The sequence below is a fragment of the Chlorocebus sabaeus genome, chromosome 14 (assembly GCF_047675955.1).
Source record: "Chlorocebus sabaeus isolate Y175 chromosome 14, mChlSab1.0.hap1, whole genome shotgun sequence".
In the NCBI taxonomy this organism is placed as follows: Eukaryota; Metazoa; Chordata; class Mammalia; order Primates; family Cercopithecidae; genus Chlorocebus; species Chlorocebus sabaeus.
Window position 1 is genome coordinate 24,955,003 of NC_132917.1, and position 23,541 is coordinate 24,978,543.

Genomic DNA, 23,541 nt, shown 5'->3' on the forward strand with positions numbered 1-23,541 from the left:
ACGACTCTGCGCATGCCCACTTGAGTGAACACACACACACACACACACACACACACACACACACACACACACACGCTTTCCAGCCTGGCCCAGCCGCCTCGGAATGCGGCACTTGTCGTGAGTCAGGGAGGGTCAGCTGCTCTCTCAGTACGGCCTATGCAGCCCAACTGCTCCTGGCCCAGGCCCAGGGTCACCACCAGGGCCAGGTGGCTGTGTCCTTCCAGTGTGGCCCTGGCAGGCCGAACATAACCCTAGTGCATCTCAGGACCTGCGGGCAGGGGAGGCCAGGGTGCTTCTAACACTCGCCTCTATACTGAGCTATACTCAGCCAGAGGACACCCAAGTTCTCTTTAAAATGAACGCAAATCTCCATGACCAGGCTGTAGCCAGGTTTACCTCAGAGGGCAGTCACTGGCCTGAAAAGGGGCCCTGTGCTCAGTCTGATCAGAGAGGGGCTTTGTGCTGACCCTAATCCAGTCTCTTACCAGTTGTATAATCTTGGGTAAGTAATTTAACCTTTCTGAAGCTTCAGTCTCCCCATCTGAAAAATAGGGATGGTAAGAGTCTTCCAGGCTGGGTGCAGTGGCTCATACCTGTAATCCCAGCACTTTGGAAGGCCGAGGTGGGTGGATCACCTATAAGATCAGGAGTCTGAGACCAGCCTGGCCAACATGGCGAAACCCTGTCTCTACTAAAATTACAAAAATTAGCAGGGCAAGGTGGCGGGCGCCTGTAATCCCAGCTACTTGGGAGGCTGAGGCAGGAGAATCACTTGGACCTGGGAGGGGGAGGTTGCAGTAAGCCAAGATCGTGCCACTGCACTCCAGCTTGGGTGACAGAGTGAATGAGACTCTGTCTCAAAAAAAAAAAAAAAAAGTCTTCCTCCCATGATCACACATGGGGCATAATACACAGCAGAGCTTCTGAAACTTTCATATGCATGGAAGCATGAGAGCCTCTTTAAAATGCAGATTCTGATCCAGCAGGTCTTCAGCAGAGCCTGGAATTCTGCACTTCTAAATCCCTGGGTGCTGCCAATGCCGCTGGTCTATGGACCACCATGAGCAGCAAGGAGAGAGAATGTCCAATACAGTCAATACTCAGTAAGGGAAAGCCACATTGCCACTGCCACCAGCATCATTATGGCTTTAATGCTGGCGGGGGCAGGAGCAGACCCGAGACAAGCATGGGCCTGTCGGATGTTGGCTCCTGTCCCTATCACTCATCTCAACATCTCCCCTCTTCCTGATTCTTTCTCCTGGCTGTACTTTCAGCACATGCTCAGGCTACAAGAAACGCTGCCTTAAAAAGCCTGTTGCTGCTGTACAGGAGCTCATGAAAGGGGTTCCAGGAGAGCGTCCCCTGAAAAGAGACCTGGAATAACGGGAACTGAAAGGAGACCACGGCCGAGCCACATCCTCTCCGGGGCCTTAGTCTCCTTCCTCATCTGAATCAACCAGCTGAGCATGTGTTCTATGTCAGCTGACTGCTGGAACCGCGACCGAGCCTCTACAGCCTGATTAAGGCATTGCCCGTTGCACACCGGCAAATCCTAGGCCACTGCCCACCCCACTAGGTAACATCTCACCAATTTCAGCTTCCAGGCAGTGCACAGTGGCCTTCAGGGATCCTACTAGCTCTGATCCCTGCCAGAATCTATACTTCCTGGATAGCTGGGGCCACACCGGAGTGCACCAAGGCCAAAGTTTGGCATTTTTTTTTTTTTTTTTTGAAATGGAGTCTCACTCTATTGCCCAGGCTGGAGTGCAGTGGTGCAATCTTGGCTTACTGCAACGTCCGCCTCCTGGGTTTAAGTGATTCTCCTGTCTCGGACTTCCGAGTAGCTGGGACTACAGGCATGTGCCACCAAGCTCAGCTAATTTTTTTTTGTATTTTTAGTAGAGACAAGGTTTCACTGTGTTGGCCTGGCTGGTCTCAAACTCCTGACCTCAAGTCATCTGCCCACCTGGGCCTCCCAAAGTGCTAGGATTACCAGCATGAGCCACTGCGCCCAGCCTCAAGGCCAAATTTTGGAGGTCAAGGAGACTTAAAGAGTTTTTGCCTACCATACTCAGCACTAAGATTCTAAGGAAGATTCACCTGTCTGAAAGTCCCAGACACAGGAATCATCCTTGACAGCATCTCTCCCTCACCTCTCATGTCCCTGGCATTTGTCCCCTCCCTTCATCTCTGCTGCCATCCTGCTTCCCAGCTCCTCCATTCCATCCCAGGATCCAGATGACATAGTGAGCTTTTCAAATTGCAAAGCTGATTACATCACACATACACACTGTCCGCCCCGCCCCCACCCCCACCTCCGCACCCCGCCCCCGCCCCCAACCCCAGCAGCCACCTTGAAGGCCTGGCCTGTCTGCCCCAGCACTTTCCACACCCTTCTCCTTTGCTCTCTACACTCTAGCCTTGTGACATCTGTCAGTTTGCTGGGTGCCCTGCTCCCTCCCACCTGGGAGCCTTCTTCCCTGTTCTCACTGTCTTCCTCTACCCCTCACCCAGTGGACTCCCTCGCCCTTCAGCTCAGGCTGGACAGCCCAGGCCAACTCAGGTTCTTCATTGTAGTTCCCCTGGACATGTTTCACTTCCCTTAGAGTGCTTATCTCCATGTGTAATCCCATCTTTTTAAGCCTGGATTTCTCATTAATGTCTGTCTCTCCAGCTGACTGTGAGGTCCTTGAGGGCAAGAACCCGGTTTTTGTTCATAACAGTTTCCCTAGTCCCTGGTATGGATCCTAGCACACCCTGAATGGGTGTTTTAAGAAACACCTGTTGACTGACCGATGCAGGAGCCCTTGAGAACAACTAGAAATGGAAGCAGGGAAATCCCAAAGTGAAAACAAACCCTCAAGACCAGAGAACAGCTTTGGGGCTATGGCTCCATGCTGCAGGGCAGGAAGGAATGCCATGACCCTGGGTAGCAGCTTGGCAGGAGTCATCGTGGGGTCCTGGGAAGCGAAGTCAACTGCAGTCAGCCCGTGAGGAACACCACATTTGGAAGGGCAGGGCTGATGGGTTCTCTCACACACCTGGCATTGTTAATGGGAAGAATGGTGTCTTCTCCCTTTCCTCATCTGTTTCATTCCTCTCAGGCCCTTCCCACTCCCAGGAAGTATCAGACAGTTCAGGACCCGTCTCTGCACCAAGCCCCATTCCAAGACAGTGGAAAATAGTAGAAAGGCACAAGACCAGGATTGAATGAGCCCTGGATCTGCCACTTAAGGTTTGGGCTCCATGAGCAAGTCACATCATCGCTTTAAGCCTCAATATTTTTCTCCTGAAAATGAGGATAATCATATCTCTTGAATAAGATTGTTAGAGGAGTAAATAAAACAACTAATACAGATTCCCTCTGTAGTGTTCTGCACATAGTGGGAGCATCATACATATTTTTTGAATAATAAATGAATAAAAGCTTTTTAATAAGTTTGAAAATTTGTATTCTGGTTCTCTATCCTACATGAACATTAGGTTGGATCCATGCAAAATAAGTTACGCCAATTAATCAATTTACTCATTCCATCATACACGCTTGGAAGGAAGACTTTTTGAAATTAAAATGCACATATGCAAAACAACCTGGCAGGGCCCTAGGAGGATCAAATGTGATAATGTATGAGAAAGCGCTTTGTAAACTGTGAAGCCCTGTACAAATGCTAGTTGTCCTCATTACTAACATGTTTACAGCTCGGTTGGCCCTGAAATTGCTGGCTTAACCTGAAAGAGAAAAGTGGGCAACTTTCCAGGCTTCCAGGGTTAGGCCAAAAAGTCCCCAGATGAAGAGGCCTGGACTGGGCACTACATAGAATACCCTCACCCAGCCCCCTCCCCACGCCACTGTCACAACCAAATTTCCAGTCGAGTCAGCCCAACTAGGGTGGGCTTAGGACCTCTGCACTCAGGGAGGCAAACAGGGTATCTGCTGCCCTTGAGTACCCAGGCCATGGGCTACAAATACAGCAATCCCCAGGAGCTGCAGGGCACGTGGGAGAGTGAGCAGGCCAGGCAGAGCTGCAGAAAACTAAGGCCCACAATCAGCCACAGAAGGCGATGGAGGGACAGCCATTATCCCAGTCTAGCAATCGCTGGCGTTACGAAAGCCCACTGTTGCCAGATCTAGCTTTTTTTTTTTTTTCATGAGAAGCCAAAACTCCAGATTTTTATGTGAAATTTTTTGATTTTTAAATACTGGCAACTAATTTTTTAAATGTTTAAAACACTCTATGGGCCAAATAAAACATATGTGCAGACTGCATCCAGCCAGTAGCCTCCAGGCCATAGCCTTGGCAAGCAGACCTTTAGCCACGACCCAGTCCATCCTTCTTGGGACCTGCTGGAGACCCAAGTCCCTGACTCTCAGGGTATGCTGGTGGGCCCAGAAGAGGCTGCCCCTGGTGCTGAGGACTCACCCGCTTCTGCAGGTGCTCCTCGGCCCTCCTTGGGGGTGCAGCAGCCATTTTCCACTGCTCTCGAGGCTTCAGGCGGGGTCTCAGCTGCACCCTCTCCCTCTGCTGGGGCCCCGCCCTTCTGCCCCCCAGCAGGGCTCCCCTCCTCTGGCTGGGGCTCACTCCGCTTCTCCAAGTCCCCGTTGGGTAACAGCTCTGAGGGGCCTGAGTCCTGGGCCATGGATGGGGACTTGGAGGTCACCGCAGGGTCCTTTGGCGTGTCACTGCTTTCCACCTGCAAATATAAGAAAGATATACAAAAGGAGGGTTAGATCAGCAGGCTTAGCCTGTTTCGGATTATTGACCGCTCTGAAATTCTAGAGGTTATGCACTTTCTGTCCAGAAATTGTGTTCATATAAATCTTCAAGCAAACAGATACATTCACAATTTTGCTTTCAACATCAAAGGATTCATGGGCTTGACCCCTTGAAATCACGGGTCTGTGGACTCCAGCTTAAGAAACAGGAAAAGAATCCAAGCAGGTTTGCCAGCCTGGCTGCACTTCTCAAGGGATCTGTACCCCCACCCCACCACCACTCACTGAGGTTACATAGGATGTCCAAACCATCTCTGCAGCCCCTGTTCAAAAAGAAATGCTCTGGCCAGGTGTGGTGGCTCACACCTGTAATCCCAGCACTTTGGGAGGCCGAGGTGGGTGGATCACCTGAGGTCAGGAGTTTAAGACCAGCCTGATCAACGTGGAGAAACCCCATCTCTACTAAAAATACAAAGTTAGTCGGGGATGGTGGTGGGCGCCTATAATCCCAGGTACTCAGGAAGCAGGAGAACCGCTTGAACCTGGGAGGCAGAGGTTGCGGTGAGCCGAGATCGTGCCATTGCTCTCCAGCCTGGGCAACAAGAACAAAACTCCATCTCAAAAAAAAAAAAAAAAAAAAAAAAAAAAAAAAAAAAAGGCTCCTTGTGCCACCCATAATCCACTAAGAACCCCCTCCTCCAGAAGGTTGCAGTGCCACCAGATCAAGTCTGGGACTCAGGCTGGTCTGACTTCTGTAGTCAGTGCTCTCTCCGCTTTCCTCTTGATCTCTTGAGGCATGAGAGTCGAAGGAGGCCCCCTAGAAGAGCATTCTGTGGGCTCATAGCCTAGCACAGCCTTCTCCCTGGGCCTGGGCCGCCCCAGATTCTTTTAGGCACTCAGACCCAGAAGAGCAAAGGCTCTGGCAAACAATTTTCAGGCTTTGCAACAACCCTTCCTGAGCACTGGGGTCTCTCATTCCCTTCAAGGGAAATCATTTCTTTATCCCCTAGAGTCTAAGAACTGAACTCACTAAGGTTCCAGGTAATAAAAATCAAATAAAGAATAATCCTGGCTGTCTGTGCGTATCACTGCACAGTGGACAAAGCTCCTCACTTATTACCTCCTCAGAGTTTCTCAGCCTCCCTGGGAAGCAGGTGAGGAACCTGAGGCTCTCTGAAATTTTGTGATTTGCTCCAGGTCACAGGCTTTGCAAGGACAAAGCAAGAGCAGGAGAGCCGGGTGCCTGCTGTGTGCTCTGCTGTGTGTATATATTCAGACCTCAGCCATCCAGAGGCAAGTGGGCCAGGACATCTCAAGAAGAATGGAGGTGTCCAGCATGGGACAGGAACAGGCAGGGGTCCCCACGGCTCGACACTCTGCCACACCCATGGGCACCAGGCTGCACTCAGCAACTCTGCCGCGCTGGCTCGGCTCCTTATACAGAACACCTACCCACTAGAAAGGCAGGGACAGCATCAGCTCAGCAAACCTCAGATAAGGCACTCAGCACCTCAGTTTCCCCACCTGTCAGATGGAGATGACTGGTCTAGACCAATGGAAGTTTTGTCTTTTTTGTCTTTTTTTTTTCTTCTACTTATAAAAGTCAGACACATATATCATAAAAAAATCAAACTATAGCCGGGCGTAGTGGCTCATGCCTATAATCCTAGCACTTTGGGAGGCTGAGGCAGGAGGATCACCTGACGTCAGGAGTTTGAGACCAGCCTGGCTAACATGGCAAAACCCTGTCTCTACTAAAAATTAGCTGGGCGTGGTGGCGCATGCCTGTAATCCCAGCTATTTAGGAGGCTGAGGCAGGAGAATCACTTCAACCCAGGAAGTAGAGGTTGCAGTGAGCTGAGATTGCGCCACTGCACTGGGCAACAGAATGAGACTCCATCTCAAAAAAAAAGAAAATCAAACTATATAAAAAAATGAATAATGCTAAAAGGTTAAAGCTCCTATTTCAGCTCCCTACCCCCAAAATCTCTCCCTGGAGGTACCCATTATTAACAGTTCAGTGAGCATCCTTTCCAGACTTTTTCCTATGCATCAACAATCATGTGTAAGTTACATGTTTATACATATGTATTCATATACACACTCAGATCCAGAAATGTTTTTTTCCAAAAGGGTATCATACTAGTCGTAATGTTCTGCAACTTGCTTTTTCACTTAACAAGCAGAGTGGGCATCCCTCCATCCCAGTGCAGATGGATCTGGATGCTCCAAAATGTATGCATGCCGTTCCCTGATGGTGGGCATTTGGGCTGATTTGCTTTTCGCTGCAGTGAATACCTTTGCACTTACAGCTCTGTACAGCTGCGTGTTTCCATGGGACGGAGTTCCAGAAGTGGTCTGGCCGGGTGAAAGGGCCTGTCCAGCTAAATGTGCAGAGATACTGCCAAATTCCCTCTAGAGTTTCCCACCACTCAAGTGCACAGCCTGAGAGAGCACTGGGTCTCCAGCCCCTCCCCTGCAAAGCCCTATTTCCAAGGCTGCTTTTGTTCTAACGGTCTAAGACTTGAACTCTGAACCCACTGTTATTTGGTGAGGAACCCCAGAGGTGGCAATTAGGGACAACGGCCTTGGGAAAACAAAAACAAAAACAAAACCAGAGTCTTCTCAGGTATGCTTTCCTCCCTGGACGGGGACCCGGGCACAGGGAGCAACTGGAGAGGGAGCAGAAGGAACTGCAGGGCCTGCCAAGCTCCTTTCCTGCTGTGCAGGGCAGCTGGGAAGCGCCCACAGAAAGCTGCATGTGTGTACTCCTCAGCAGTTGGAGGCAGAGGGCTGCAAAGAGAGGAAGAGGAGGTGACTGGTGAAAGCGAGAAGTCCTCTGCTGTGCTTGGGGGCTTGGGCTGATGCCAGCAGAGTTGGGAAGGTCAAATCCAGGGAGGAAAGTGGACCCCTGCCTACCGCCCCTGCCTCCATCCTGTGTGTCAAGACCCTCCTCAGAACTCAGAACACCTCTCCTCCCACCCTGCTTAAGCAAAGAGGGCATTTCCAGCCTAGAATGGTCCTCCCTGGTGTAAACCCTGTCTGTCACCCTTCAAGGCTCAGTCATGAGCCCCAGCAGCCTGAAGAGTGGAGTGTACCCCTGCACTGACAGCCACCTTCCAGGGTCCAGCTGTGCCAGGTACCCCGAAGCCCCCAACATGGCACTACCACGGAGGTGTGCATGGGGTCCTGTCTGGCCAACTTGAGCTAAGAAGCTTAGGTCAGAGCCAGACTTTTGCATGGCTGCATCTTCCTTTCTTCTCATCATTTGCTGCCCTGCAGACACCTCAGATTGGGGCAGGTTCTGGGCCCCGCAAAGCTGCTGGAGGCAACTCCACTGTCACTCACTTCCTGCCCGGGACCACACGGCCTCCTCTCATGCTGGGACTCACTTCCTGTTGACTGCTGACTCCGTAGCATAGAGACCCATGAGGGCCATAGCATAGAGACCCATGAGGGCCGACTCTGAGGCCCAACACAGCCCCAGGCTTCCGACCAACCCAGTCATTCATGCACACTAGTAAGCCCTGCCCTGGCCTCTACTCACTAGATTCCAGCACCTCTCCCCAGTCTGCAACAGCACCAGAGGCGCCATTCTCCTAGAGATGCCCTCAAAGCCAGGTGGGAGTCGGGCACGCTGGGCAGATGATGGGGGAGCAGGGCACGGTGCTCATTTCCAGCCCCAGGTTAGCTCGCCAGCTGAAATCCCCACTCCCGCATCTGGTCCACACCGTCCTCTGCCCAACCATCCCCTCCTGTTCATCTGCTCGCTCAGGTTCTGGATGAGCCGATTCAGCCAAAGTTCTGGGGTTAGCGGGGGCCATGACTTCTGCCACGCTCAACCCTTAACTCATCCGACCCATCAAGAACTCCCTCAAGCTAAGTGTGGCCCCTCACTGGGGCTCTCTGGGGCTCAGGGTAACCAGCAGGACAAAACCATCCAGAGGAAGGAACAAGGTCCCAGTCAAATGGCCTGAAGCAACTGTCCAAGTCTCTGGGGAAGAGCTGGGCGCTCACTGAAGGAGCCATCCCTGGTGAGAAGGGCAGAAACCTCAGCCTGGAGGCCCAGAAGGGAGGGGTACCCCAGCCAGGCCTGGCCTCTTCTGCCCCCAACTCCATGCCCTCCTCCCAGCCACTCTCCTCCCCTCCTTTCCCCTGTCTCCACAGCTTGTTGACCTCTGGAGGGCAGAGACTTTGCTTGATCCGGCTGGACTTAGCACGGAGTGGGGCACCTGACAGGTGCTCAGCCAATATTCACAATTGATTCGTGAATGGCAAAGACGAGGCTAAAACTGAGAACTCCTGCACGCAAGCTACAGGGAGTCTCAGCTTTGCTGCCATGTCTGTTAAACAATCTGCTTTTGTTTGCTTTTATTTTGACAGTCGTCTTGAAAGGAGACATAGCACACCCCTGAGATACTCATGTTGCCCATTATCTGGGAGAGGGCTGGGTTGTGGGTGCCGACCATCCTAGAAGGCACCACCAGCAGGTGCAGCTGCAGGTGACAATTTCCGAATGGGAAAAGCCGCAGTAAGTACCCATCACTTCTCCTCCCGTGGGGGGGCCAGATGGGGGACACAGGAGGGTTGTGAATCTAATATCATTCTAGATTTCAGTACAGCTCGGTCCTATCACCCACTGTCCACCTACTCCCAGCCGGTATGCCTCACTTTGGGTCTTCAAATCCTGCCTGCCACTTCCTGGGGTCCCTCCGAGTTTGCCACCCTTTGCTTTCCTTCTGGGCAGAACCCCCACTTTGCCTCCGGCTTTTCCTCAGTCCTCTCCTGTGAGCTTTTCGAGGCAGGTTAAGGCCGTAGTTCTCAACTGGGGCAATTTTGCTACCTCCCCACCAGGACATTTTGGCATGTGTGTGAAGACATTTTTGGCCACCACATGGTTGGGGAGAGGTGCTGGCATCTAGTGAGTAGAGGCTAGGGAAGCTGCTAAACACCCCACCAGACAGAGGACACCCCCTACAACAGAGATTTAGTCCAGACAAAATGGCAATAGTGTCTTTGAAAAACCCTGGACTGAGGGTAGGGGCAAGGACAGGAACTGCCTTTATCTAAGGAACGCTTTTTTTTTTTTTGAGATGGAGTTTCACTCTTGTTGCCCAGGCTGGAGTGCAGTGGCACAGTCTCGGCTCACTACAACCTCCACCTCCTGGGTTCAAGCGATTCTACTGCCTCAGCCTCCCAAGTAGTTGGGATTACAGGTATCCGCTACCACACTTGGCTAACTTTTAGTATTTTTGGTAAAGATGGGGTTTCACCATGTTGGCCAGACTGGATTCAAACTCCTGACCTCAGGTAATCCACCCGCCTCGGCCTCCCAAAGTGCTGAGATTACAGGCATGAGCCACCACGCCTGGCTTAAGAAACACTTTTTTTGGCCAGGTGCGGTGGCTCACGCCTGTAATCCCAGCACTTTGGGAGGCCAAGGTGGGTGGATCACGAGGTCAGCAGATTGAGACCATCCTGGCTAACACAGTGAAACCCTGTCTCTACTAAAAATACAAAAAATTAGCCGGGCGTGGTGGCGGGCACCTGTAGTCCCAGCTGCTGGGGAGGCTGAGGCAGGAGAATGGCATGAACCCGGGAGGCAGAGCTTGCAGTGAGCCAAGATCGCGCCACTGCATTCCAGCCTGGGCAACAGAGCAAGACTCCGTATCAAAAAAAAAAAAAGTGTTTTTTGTTTTTTTTTTTTTTTTTGAGACAGAGTCTCGCTCTTTCACCCAGGCTGGAGTGCAGTGGCATTATCTCAGCTCCCTGCCACCAGGCCTGGCTAACTTTCGTATTTTTAGTAGAGATGTGGTTTCACCATCTTGGCCAGGCTGGTCTTGAATTTCTGACCTCGTGATCCACCCATCTCGCCCTCCCAAAGTGCTAGGATTATAGGCGTGAGCCACCGTGCCTGGCCTAGAAACACTTTTGTAAACTTTTAAAAAACTGGGGTAAAACATACATGACATTTACCATTTTAATCCTTTTCAAGCATACCTTAGGTACACTCCCATACAGCCTTTACCCCCGTCCATCTCCAGAACTTTTTCACAATCCCAAACAGAAACTCTGCATTCAGTACTAACTTCCCAGTCGCCTCTCCCCCAGTCACCACTCTTCTACATTCTGTCTTCTAAGGAGCATTTTAAAGTCTGTGTGTGGAAGGATATGGACTCCTCAGCCCCCTGTAGTTGGCAGGTGTGGACAGCTGCTGACCCAGCCTCGCCCTGAAGGGTGGGGGTGAACCCACCACACCCCTCACTGCTGTCCCATCCAATGCATGCCATGTTTGTTTACAAAGCGCTTTCTCACTCAATCTCCTTACACCTCATACCTCCAAATCTAATTATCTGTGTACTGTGGCCTCCCTCCTTAACTGTGAGCCTTGCCTTATTTAACACCTTTTTTTGGAGACGGATTCTCGCTCTGCCACCTGGGGTGAGTGCAGCGGCGTGATCTCAGCTCACTGCAAGCTCCGCCTCCTGAGTTCAAGCGACTCTCCTGCCTCAGCCTCCCGAGTAGCTGGGATTACAGGTGCCTGCCACCACGCCTGGCTAATTTTTATATTTTTAGTAGAGATGGGGTTTCTCCATGTTGGCCAGGCTGGTGTCAAACTCCTGACCTCAGGTGATCCACCCGCCTCTGCCTCCCAAAGTGCTGGGATTACAGGCGGGAGCCCCCACCCGGCTGATCTTATTTAACTTTGTGGGCCTCTCCACCTACGGCTCTCTAGCATCCCACACAGGACTGGGCATACATATGCTTATAAAATTAATAAATGTAATTTCCACAGGGATCCTGGGGGAGCTGGAGCGACGCTCGCTTTTCTGAGGCCTGCCTTGGGTCACATGCATCTGAGCAGTAAAGCTTCCAGGATGGCCCAGGTATAGGCGAGACATCTGAAGACCGACTCCCGCTCTGGGTTGAGTCTCAAAACAGCGCAAGCTCACAAACGCCCCCAGGGTTCGGAGAAGGCACAGGCGGCAGTGCAGTGCCAAAGAAAGGCCGGGCAGAGGCTGCTGGCCTTCCCCTGACTAGCGCCCAACTCAAGCAAAAGCCAGAGGGAAGGCAAGGAGGAGCCCTCTGCTGTGGCCTGCCCAGCCAGAACCAATTCCCCAGCCCTGCCGCCACCTCCTCTTCCCCCTTTGCCCAATGTCTGGGCGAGACCCAGACCTCCTGCCCCTCCTTCACTCCAGGCAAAGCCTTGCCTCCCAGGGTGGGGCAAAGTCTGAAACTCCTAATAGGGGGAGGTGATTTTTTTCTTTTTTTTAAGAGACAAGGTCTCGCTTTGTCACTCAGGTTGGAGTGCGGTGGCACAATCACGGCTCACTGTGGCCTTGAATTCCTGGGCTTAAGCAACCTTCCCACCTCAGTTTCACTAGTACCAGGGACTACGGATGCCTGCCACCATGCCTAATTTTTTATGTTTACGGAAGTAATTAAAAAAAAATTTTTTTCGAGATAAGGTCTCACTCTGCTGCCCAGGCTGGAGTGCAGGGGTGTGACCATAGCCCCCTGCAGCCTCAAATTCAACGATTTTCTTATCTCAGCCTCCCAAGGAGCTGGGACCACTGGCGTGTACCACCATATCCAGTTAATTTTATGGAAGTGATTTTTTTTTTCTTTTTTTGAGACGCAGTCTCACTCTGTTGCCCAGGCTGGAGTGCAATGGTGTGATCTCGGCTCATTACAACCTCCGCCTCCCGGGTTCAAGCGATTCTCCTGCCTCAGCCCCCACTAGTAGCTGGGATGACAGGCGTGTGCCACCACATCCGGCTAATTTTTATATTTTTAGTAGAGATGGGGTTTTGCCATGTTGGCCATGCTGGTCTCGAACTCCCAACCTCCGGTAATCTACCTGCCTCGGCCTCTCAAAGTACTGAGATTACAGGTGTGAGCCACCACGCCTGGCCAGAAGTGATTTTTAAGTATTGCTTTACTATTGTTATCTAAAACCCAGGAGGAGGAGAGGTGAGGGTCATGGTACAGGGGAGATGAGGCCCTGGCACCCGGGGCAAGGAGCCCTGTCCCCAGGCTGCAGCCCACATGCAGTGCTCACCCAGGTAGGGGGGTTCCATGGGGGTGGGGGATGGGTAGATGCCATTCTCCCTCCTCTCTTGCCTCTTCCTTTCCCACCAGGAGCTCCTCTTGCTTACTCTCCCAGAGCCCAGCAGATAGGGGGGTGACCTCACCTTGGTCACCCAGAGGGCCGGACCTGCCATGGTGCTTTTAAGGCCTCCGTGAGATCCATTCCATGCCACCCGGGAATCCTGGCATCAGGCCAGCCACGGTCTCTTCACCGTCACATGCACAGACTTGAGAAGGGGGCGCCCCCACACCTGCAGACACCCACTGCCAGCCACAGGACAGAGGGGTGCGAGGAAGCCGTGCGATGCCAACACAGACACGCCAATGAGCCCCTCCACTTGTACCGCAACTCCTCGCTCATTCCAGTTCCTCAGCTCTGCAGGCCCATCACCCCTCAACTAGCCTGGATTTTTCCAGGTTGACTCTAGTTTCAGGAAACAGCTGCATGTCCACGTAAGCAGGGCAGCTCTGCCCCCGAAGCATTGGCACGGGGCCACGACTGCCCGCCCCCGCCCTTCCTGCAGCCCCCTTCCCCCTGGCAGCCCTCACTAGAGATCTGATAGCAGCTGGAAGTGGCCTGTGGCAGGGAGAGCCAGAGAGGCCCACCCCATGCCCACTCCAGGAGGGGCTGGGGTCCCCAGATGCCCCCTTGCTCAGCCTTCCTGGGGTGGACGGAGCAGGCTCCAATGCTATGGAGCTAGGACCCTGACTCCTCCAATTTCCCTTTTCCCTGTAGGGTGGCTAAAAGCGCCGCCAGTGGGGTCAGGGATGGTGGAACCAGAGGCCACAGAGGGATGACTCCAGAAACTCTGGTCCCAGCCCAGGCACCCCCACCAGGTCCTACCATTCCCCTCACCACATCTGCTGGGAGCTGCCTGTCTCCCTCCTCCCCAGAGCTCAGCAAAGCCTTAGAGGTCACTCAGTCCATGGCCTGGCTAGGTCGTCACAAGCCACGGCAAATGGATGCCAGAACGACCATGCACAGTAAGTGGCCGGCCCACTCAGGGTTCTGTTTCCAGCGGGTAACTGGTCCACTTGGAAGAGGGCCTGGCTGTGCTCTTTGAAGTCAACCTCAAAGGATTTCAGAGTGAGCTGGAGGCTCCCTTTAAAAAGCCATTATGCTGGCTGGGTTCGGTGGCTCATGCTTGTAATCCCAGCACTTTGGGAGGCTGAGGCAGGCAGATCGTCTAAGGTTGGAAGGTCGAGACCAGCCTGGCCAACATGGTGAAACCCCATCTCTACTAAAAATACAAAAAAAAAGGCCTTTGAGCCCCCTATGCTCAGGCCCGCTCCCACATTGTGGAGTGTACTTTCATTTTCAATAAATCCCTTCGACCCTAAAAAAAAAAAAAAAAAAAAAAAAAAATTAGCCAGGCATGGTGGTGCACCCCTGTAATCCCAGCTACTCAGGAAACTGAGACAGGAGAATTGCTTGAACCCAGGAGGCAGAGGTTGCAGTGAGCTGAGATCACGCCACTGCACTCCAGCCTGGGCAACAGAGTAAGACTCCTCTCAAAAAAAGAGAAAAAAAAAAAAAAAAAAAAGCCCTTACGTATGAGAGATCCCATACGTTAAGTAAATCTCTTTTGAAGTTGCTTCTGTTTTCAATCTCTGCCATCCCTAGAGTGACAGGTTTGTAAGAAGGGAACCCACCATGGAAAATGGTGCTGTCTTTTCTGTGCTTCGTTTACCTTTCTGAAATTTCAAATGGGTGTCCTCCCTCCGCTCCCCAGCTGTGCTGTGCTCAGCCCACCACACCCGACATGATTTCATAGCCTTAATCACGTCCTCTCCTTTGTCTCTGCAGACCGGGGAGTCCTAATCTCTTTAGTCTGTCCTCTCTTGGCAGCCTGGCCTTCCCCTTCATCAATTTAGTGCCCTTCCCTGGAGATTTTCCAACTCACTTATGTCTTTCTTGAGGTAGGAGAACCAAAATGTACAAAATTCTCTAGGTGGGGATGATGAAAGAAAACCCATGTCAACAGCTCTCCTCGGATGCGTGTGCCAGCGCGTACCTGCAACGGGAGGAACGATGCAGGTGCAGCACAGGCCCTAGAAAAGCTCATGGGGCCCCAGGAAGGCCACCAAGGCCAGGACCTGTGGGAATGAATGACTCGCTGAAGGTGGCCCTGGGATGTGGAGAGATGAAAATAAACACAGGGATTATTTTTGGGGGGGAAAAAAAGGAGATTCGGAGATTCTACTTAAATGCTCCCCAGATAAGATCAGCTATGTAAGGTGGCCTCAGCAGGGGCCCCTTCCCCATCTGCTCCCTTCCAGAAGCCTCGTTTCTAACAACAACGCTGACGCTGTCCCTGTTGTGCCATTGCTAGGGCCTCCTTTCACCCCTTCCTCTCCAGCGTTCCCAGGGCCAGCAGCATAGGCTTGGCCAATTCTGCCCCGCCACCGCTACCCCCCACAGGCCCTGGGACTTTGCTGGCGCCCCCGCCCCCTCCCCTCTTCCAGCATGTGTTCATGTTCGGGGATGAACGCCATGCTCACGGGTGCCAGAGCCAGTTTCTCAAACACGACTCCTATCACGTCATATCCGCCTCCTCACAACCTTCCAGATAACACATTTTTCAGAGAGGATAAAGAGTAAAAGCACCTCAGGCTGCCTGCAAACTACCTTTCCAATCAAGATTGAGAACATTTTTCTTCTTGTTTTGAGACAGGGTTTTGCTCTGTCACCCAGGTGGAGTGCAGTGGCACAATTAAGGCTCACTGTAGCCTCAACCTCCTGGGCTCAAGAGATCCTTCTGCCTCAGCCTCCCAAGTAGCTGCGACCACAGGCGTACCACCATACCCAGCTACTATTTTATATATAGATATAATTTATTTGTTTTGAGACAGAGTGTCCCCTGTAGCCCAGGCTGGAGTGCAGTGGTGCAATCTCGGCTCACTGCAAACTCCACCTGCCCAGGTTCAAACGATTCTCGTGCCTCAGCCTCCCAGGTAGCTGGGACCACAGGTATGTGCCACCACGTTTGGCTTTTTTGTATTTTTCATAGAGATGGAGTTTTGCCATGTTGGCCAGTCTGGTCTCAGATTCCTGGCCTCAAGTGATCCACCCGCCTCGGCCTCCCAAAGTGGTGGGATTACAGGCATAAGCCATTGCACCCAGCCCTGTATATATTTTTCAATGCATCCCTAATCCCCTCAGCCAGGCCTGTGTCTGTGTGCTCACAGCCCCTACCTCTGGGCCTCCCCACACTCGCCCCGCCCTGCATGCCTTCCTTCCTCCACACCCACCTCAGCAAGGTCCTGGGGTCAGGGGTGCCTCTCACTTTCCCCTTGACTTCTCCATATGTCACCTCCCTTCTAAGGCCCAGGTCAAGCCCCACCTCCTCCATCTTCCCTGGCTTCCCAGCATCCTTAGGAGTCCCACTGCACTTAAGTCCCCACCATGGGCTAGGCCCTTCCATGCGGGACTCCAGTAGCGGGCGTCGATTTCACTGCTCAGGTCGGGGAGTGGGTGGGTGGAGCTGCAAAGTTCATAACCGTAGGCTCTACCTCACAAGCAGTGTGTCGGCCTGTCTTCCTCACGCCTTCCAAAACATGAGGTGACAGAGTGGGCAGCAGCGTGTACTGATGCAGACTCACAGGAAGAAAAGCCACCTCCGGGGGTGGGCCAGGGGCTGCAGCCCAGGAGTGGGAGACACTATGTCATAAAGTGTGCATAAAAGTGAGGGGCACCATGTCACCGAGCCGAGGTCCGAAGGGTTAGCCCAGGAGGGGCTCTGATCTGAAAACAGACAGGGGAGCTGAGCTCTGTCTTAACTTGGAGAAGAATCAAAGGTCCTGTTAGGCTGGAAAGCTAGCCAGTACTGCAAACTTCCAACAGCTGCCCTAAGCTATACCTAGCTGACTTTTGCTACAGAAGAATGGTTCCCTAACTTCCCCATTTATACCCCAAGTCATCTGCTCTGAAGTGGGGCAGTTTGCTCTCTTGGACTGGCTCACTCCTGTGGTGTTGGAGGGTCAGCCCTAACACCGGCTTGGGCTCAGCTGAGCTCAGCACCAGCACCCAGCCCCCTCCTCCTCCTCCCTCCCTCCCATTCTGGGTTATTCTTAGCAGGAGGTGACCTCAGAGTGCTCCCTCTGAGCAAAAATAACCCTGGAGGAAGTTGGTGGGTATAAATTGTCAATGAATAAATACGCATTGCTAGTAAATAGGGGATGGAGCCCCACAGGGCCACTCACCCCCTAGGGCCTGCTGGGCAAAGGCAGAAACTCTCCCTTCAGGGCTCCAACCAGAACCACCCAGGAAGGACAAAGGCCTCTGCAGGACTGTCTGGGCTGGTGACCAGGCAGGAACCAGCTTCAGACACCCACGTTTGTCACCCTGCAACATCCTTAGAGGCTGCCCTTTCCTCCCCACCTCACACCCACACTGGCTCAGCTCCACGCACTGGCCCCCACCTCCCCATCATGGGCACTGGCCAGCCCGCAGGCCCTGGCCCAGGTGCCAGCTCCCTTCCTAAGCCCCGCCCTGCCCTGCAGCTGACTTCCTGTTTCCTGTTGCTGGCTCTGACTGCAGCATCCTGGCTCTCTGGCCAGTGCTGCAGCCAACTAGGCCGTTGCTGGTTTTAAGCAGGCCCACCTCTTCGCCCTCAGCCCCCTGCAGCCTTCGGCACTTACACACAGGCTCCCTGGTATTTGTGTCAATAACTCTCTTCAGTTATACTTTCTTTGTATGCTTTTTGGACCAGTTCCACGCACTTTTTCCAGCAGCCCTGAATTCACATAACTTAAAGAGAAAACCCCTGGGTAGGTACCCAGTAACCAAACAGCATGGCTGCAGTGATAAGGAGGAAAGAGCACCACAGGCTTTGCAGTTGAGAGGCGTGAAGTCCAAGTCCTGATCATCTTCTCTGAACCTCAGTCTCTTCTTCTGAATGCGGGGATAATGAAAGTGGTCCCCAACTACCTCACAGAGGTTTGTCGGCATCAAATAGGGTAACCCCTGTAAAAGGCCTTTGTAGGCAGTAACATGCGGCATAACTGTGAACCTTTATTGCTGGTCTCTGCCCTCAGCGTGGCACAGCTCAGTGACTATGCAATGGCGGTGCATTTTCAAACTGTCAGGGATGAAAGCTCAAGCTTTGGTTTCACATTTTTAAATTTTCAAGGCACCAAGAAATGATACGGTTGTAAAATATAAAATCACAGCACGTGGATGTGGCAACATTATCACATACACATAAAAGCTTCTGAATAGTTATACTCAGTTCTGTACCGACAGGTAACAACCAGTGCTTCTCAAAGTGAGGTCTACAGACCACTGCAGTCTCATGTGTGTGATCGGTGGGCTTGGAACTTGTCTTTATCAGTTCATTTTTATTAATTTTAGAAACATTTCAAGAAGGGAGAGCCCAGTGTGGGTCACAGTGGCTGAACTGGGCCTCATTTTCAGGCTAGGTTCTGCTGGGCTGTGGTGCTGGGGCAGGCGGAGAGAAGGCAGGCTATGGAATTGTGTAAGGGGTGGGCAGGAGGAGTGGCTGGCTGGTGTGTTTGGGGAGCAGTGAGAAGGTGAGGTTTCTGTGGCCAAAGGGGTGGCATCAGGCATAGCAGGGGAAGGAGTGGTCAGATGATGAGGGGCTGGAATTCAGATCTTGTCCACTAAAAAATGGAGTCCCCGGGGGTTCCTGAAGAGGGATGTGCCGGTGCTACATTTACTGTGATTATGTGTGGCCTCTTCTCTCCAGCACACTTGACTGAAATAGAAGGCATCTTCCTCTGGTAGCTTCCCGCACATGGTCATTGCTCAGAAAGTGGAAAGTGTTTGTCGTAAAGAGAGCACACTGGCCTGGGCATGCAGGGGGCAGGTGGAGTCTGGTTTGGGTGAGGGCAATGCCAGGGGGCAGAAGGCACCCAAGGACAGATGCCTGTTGAAGGCCAAGAAAGACAGTCCTTGGGGGCAAAAGGAGAGAGCCCAGGATTTCTCAGGCTTGGGGGTGGGACCTGGTGAGGGCACTAAGTGGGTGTACCTGGACCCTCCCTGTCCAGCGCCAGCTGTGGAAGGCCACAGCCTCCAGCCAGGGTTTCATCTCTTACTTCCCAGTCCCCATCCCCCATCACACCTGTCAGGACCTGAGCCAAGCTCCCTCCCTAGGTTTAGCTGGATGACACACTCAGCTGTTTTAAAGCTCCTTGGCAAATCTATTGCCAGGGCCACAGCTGCAACAGGTCCTCAGAAGCCCTGTCTGCTGTGCTCCTGCACGGGAGGGGAAGAGTCCAGGACCAGCACCTGTGGCTACAAGGGCTGAGCCTTGGCTGCAGCAGGAATCCCCCAACATGGGCTCCCAGGAAAGGCCGTGCTGGCTGCTGTCCTTGGGGTCAGTCTCTCTTGGTTCCTCCAATGTGCAAGGATTCGCTTTCCCAACAGCTGACTTCCCAATCAGCTTCGCCTTTCCCATGCTCCTCCTCACCCTGGGCCTCTCCTGAGAGGCCAGGAGACTGCAGGTGTAACCTAGGACTTAGGCTAGAACACATCCAGACCACGAGGGGCACAGGATGTGCCCCGCCTCCCAGGGCTGCTGAGAGGCCGATGCTGGGCCCCCACCCTACAGGCCTGCACCCCAGCCTGGTGGACACTGGGCCCTGCAGTGGAACAGGTTTTTTACACAGCCAGCTCTGTACATTGTTTTTTTGAGACGGAGTCTCGCTCTGTCGCCCAGGCTGGAGTGCAGTCGTGCAATCTTGGCTCACTACAACCTCCGCCTTCCGGGTTCAAGCGATTCTCCTGCCTCAGCCTCCCGAGTAACTGCGATTACAGGTACCCACCATCATGCCCGGCTAATTTTTGTAGAGATGAGGTTTCGCCATGTTGGCCAGGCTGGTCTCAAACTCCTGACCTCAGGTGATCCACCCGCCTCGGCCTCCTAAAGTGCTGAGATTACAGGCGTGAGCCACTGCGCCTGGCCCAGCCTGCACATTTGAACTCTGTTTTGCTGTTTGCCAAGTGCCCCAAGATGTGGACAGGGCAGGCTTTACTGGCAGCCATATTTTCCCAATGAGGAAGCAGCCCAGAGAGATTAGGTGACTCGCTCAAGGACACATGCTGGGAAGCATTAAATCAAGGTGCTGCTCTTCTGTCAAACTACGGTTGCCATGGCCTCCTGAAGAGGAAAGGTTTGGCTGGGCAGGGGCAGGTCTGACCTTTGCTGAGGCTCCTTGGCGCTTGCACCATTTCATTCTCACAGGGGCGAGGAGGAATGCATCCTTTTCTCCTCTATTTTTAGAAGGCGAACCTGAGGTTCAGGCAGCAGCTGTTCAAGGTTACACAGGTGGTCAGTGGTGGAGTCAGAATTTGAACTCAGGTCTCTTGGACCCCAAAGACAATGTTTTTCCTTCTCCACTGGAGCCTGCTTCAGGCCATGGGATGTATGACCACCGGCCCTTCTCCCCTCACTCAGCAGTGCCCCCCTTCTCTGTCATTATCTAGGTGATATCCCCACACTCCTGCCCCTGACTTCCTTGTACCTTTTCACCTGAGTGCTTCACTCCACCTCTCAGCGATATGGCTACTCTCTGATTCCGAGACTCCAAGATGAATCAAAGGGTTGCTGGGTCTTTATCTGCTACAGGTGGTGGCTCTTGTCCTCAGAAACTGGATGGGGACAGGGGCAGTTTGCTTAGCAGATTGCAGGTTGCCAAGCCTCAGGAGAGAGGCAGGACATGCTGCAAATGTGCAGTCACCAGTGTGCTCTGATGCCAGCCTGGCTCTCCTCCCACACCTTCTCCATCAAGGTGCCCTGTGGGTAGAGGAGGGTGCAGGGGCCCTGGGAATCTAGAGTCTGCTGCCAGCCAGAAAGTCCTCTGAAGCCCCGTTTTATCTTTCAATGTCATGTGAATTTTTCATTCCAGGCCATAACATATCCACATTTGCTTTAATACTAAAATGTTTAAAATTACTTACCAGTAAAATGACTTCACTCAGGCCCCACCCCCCCTCCAAATCTTCAGGCAGAATTGGCAGGGGTGCGTCTCAGTACCCAGCAGGTTCCCATACCTCCCACCTCCAGGAACCCACCCCCCGCCTCCACTGTCCCATTTCACTTCAGTCACCTTCAACCCAGCCCTCTACCCCAAGGGAGCAAGTCCTGGGCTCCATACCTGCTGAGAACATTTCTTTGAAGGGCTGAGTAACAAATCCAGAGCCTCTGACTCCCCCTTACCTTCTTGCTCCAAGTTTACCACTCTCAGCTGGAAGCAGGTAACAGAAATGAACCAGCTGTCTCTGGCGCTGAGAAATAATGATTGCTCCACGTCTGACTCTAAGCCCAGGGGTCTTGTTCTCCAGAGCTGCCCCCAGGCCTCAGCAGCACTGGTTCCCAGAAGCCTGGGGCTGGGGCTGGCCCTGCAGCCTACAGGCCTGCAGGACTTCCTTCCCCAGGGCCCTGGTTCTCCTGCTCCCTCACAGAGACCCCTCAGCCTGCATCTCCCCTCTCCAATTTGATCAGACTCCCAGGCCTCAGTTCCCTTCCTCCAGGTAGGGGCTGAGACCCAGGGTGAGAGTGTGGTAGGGAGGGGCCTGCATAGACAGTCCAGGGAGATCTTAACCCAGCCTGGGATTCTGGCAGGCCCTCTTGCTTCCCTTCCAGAGGGAGGCCAGGAGTCAGGGGCCTGGTCCAAGTCTTAGGCCCAAGACCAACCAGCCAAGTCCCCTGGCCTCTCAGGGCCTTCAGTTCTCTATGTAGAAAACAGGGAAATGTGGCCAGGCACGGTGGCTCACGCCTGTAATCCTAGCACTTTGGGAGGCCGAGGTGGGCGGATCACTTGAGGTCAGGAGTTTGACACCAGCCTGGCCAACATGGCGAAACCCTGTCTCTACAAAAACTACAAAAATTAGCCAGGCATAGTGGCACATGCCTGTAATCACAGCTACTTGGGAGGCTAAGGTGGGAGAACTGTTTCAACCCAGGAGGTAGAGGTTGCAGTGAGCTGAGATTGCACCACTGCACTCCAGCCTGGGAAACAGAGTGAGACTCCGTCTCAGTAAAAAAGTAAATAAATAAATAAATAAGAAAACATGGAAATGTGAGGGTGGGATTTGAAAAATGGGGTATCTGCAGCTGGAGGGGTGCACCCCATCACCTGGTCTTGAATGTCTCTAGGTTCCTGCAGGACACACATCACTGCCATCGACAGCCCAGGCACATGTGTGTTGTGTGTGTGCACAGGAGGGTGTGTAGAATGTGACACTCACCGGGGGGTGCTTGCGCTTCCTCCCAGGCCTCCCCACCTTCCGTGCTGTGGTGCTGGGCTCTTGGCGCTCCTCCTTGCCACGCGGCTCCTCCTGCTCCTCTCCGTCCTGCAGGCACAGACACAGCCTGTGAGGCCAGAGGTGGATCCAAGCAGTGTAGCATTCCAGGCCTGTCAGGGGCTGGCCCTGGCCTCCCTTCCGGCCCCAGCCTCCTCCTGTTCCACAAGCCACACTTCCAGGGCTGTATAAGATACCTCCACAACCTCCCCACCTGCCTGGTGAGGCTTGAGTCACCCCTCAGAGCCCCACTTAAAATATATCCTTGGCCAGGCACAGTGGCTCACGCCTGTAATCCCAGCACTTTGAGAAGCCAAGGCAGGAGGATCCCTTGAGGCCAGGAGTTTGAGACCAGCCTGGGCAACATAGTGAGACTCCATCTCTACAAAAAAACCCACACCCATATATAAATATATAAATAATACAGATTTGTATATATATATAAATAATACATCCTTAGGGGAACTTCAGGGCAGACCTGCTGCCCCAACAGAAGGCATCTCTCCCTCTTTATTACTACATTTTCTAAACCATAAAATTATAACACAAGCTGTGATAAAGGATTTGAGTTAAAAGTTTATTTATACGAGAAAGTTTTTGTTCACATGCACACAATTACATTTGTGATCTACTTAAGGAATCACCTTTATTGAAAATAAAATCGCGGGGCACAGTGGCTCACGCCTGTAATCCCAGCACTTTGGGAGGCTGAGGCCGGCAGATCACGAGGTCAGGAGATTGAGACCATCCTGGCTAACACGAGGAAACCCCGTCTCTACTAAAAATACAACAAATTAGCTGGGTATGGTGGCACGCACCTGTAGTCCCAGCTTCTAGGGAGGTTGAGGCAGGAGAATCACTTGAACCTGGGAGGCGGAGGCTGCAGTGAGCCAAGATCATGCCACCGCACTCTAGCCTGGGAGACAGAGCGAGACTCCGTCTCAAAAAAAAAAAAAAAAGAAAAAAAAGAAAAACAGGTGAAAAGAAATATTAAATTTAGTAATATCTACTTGAAGTCCAGGCAATGCTCAAAATGAACGACTGCGGAAAGTGGAGGGCTTGTACAGCTGCGAACACCCCTGCCATGTGGAACTGGCACCATGCATGCCTGTCAGCCTGCAAGAGGGTCTCAGGGATGACCGAATCTCAGCTCCTCTCCATCTCTTGTATTCACTGAGTTTGGAACAGAAGTTTGTTTTACTCCCTACCCCTCACATAACACCTGTGCAGGGCTGGGCCCTGACGTGCTTGTCTCCTGGGGCACAGAGACAATAAACCTAGAAAGTCCTGCCTCACTACTCCAGCCTGGCCACAAACCACCCACAAGTCCCTTCTGACTCAGCCAGGCTCTGGCATGACTAATCCCCAGCAGAAATGATGCTAGGGAAGGAGGGAGAAAGACGCCCTGACCCTGCAGACGGACCACAGGCTGTTCTTCATACCCCGCACGATGTCAGGAGCCAAAGATGGC

The 23,541-nt window shown here is 52.7% G+C and overlaps 1 protein-coding gene across 6 annotated transcripts in view; it reads right to left on the bottom strand.

Moving 5' to 3' along the window:
• DNMT3A (DNA methyltransferase 3 alpha) overlaps positions 1-23,541 on the bottom strand; it is a 114,670-nt gene that overhangs the window by 50,040 nt on the left and 41,089 nt on the right. For 5 of the 6 annotated variants that reach the window (XR_005243268.2, XM_007971259.3, XM_038006650.2 and 2 more), the window contains exons 3-4: positions 22,017-22,121; positions 4,422-4,692 (exon numbers count right to left, since the gene is read on the bottom strand). Coding sequence is in view for 4 of the 6 variants with exons in the window: in XM_007971259.3 (XP_007969450.1) it covers positions 4,422-4,692; positions 22,017-22,121 (376 nt within the window). In the remaining 2 variants the exon portion in view is untranslated. Of the gene's footprint in view, positions 1-4,421; positions 4,693-22,016; positions 22,122-23,541 lie in introns of those variants that run through there. The other variant, XM_073022833.1, reaches the window with a different exon arrangement.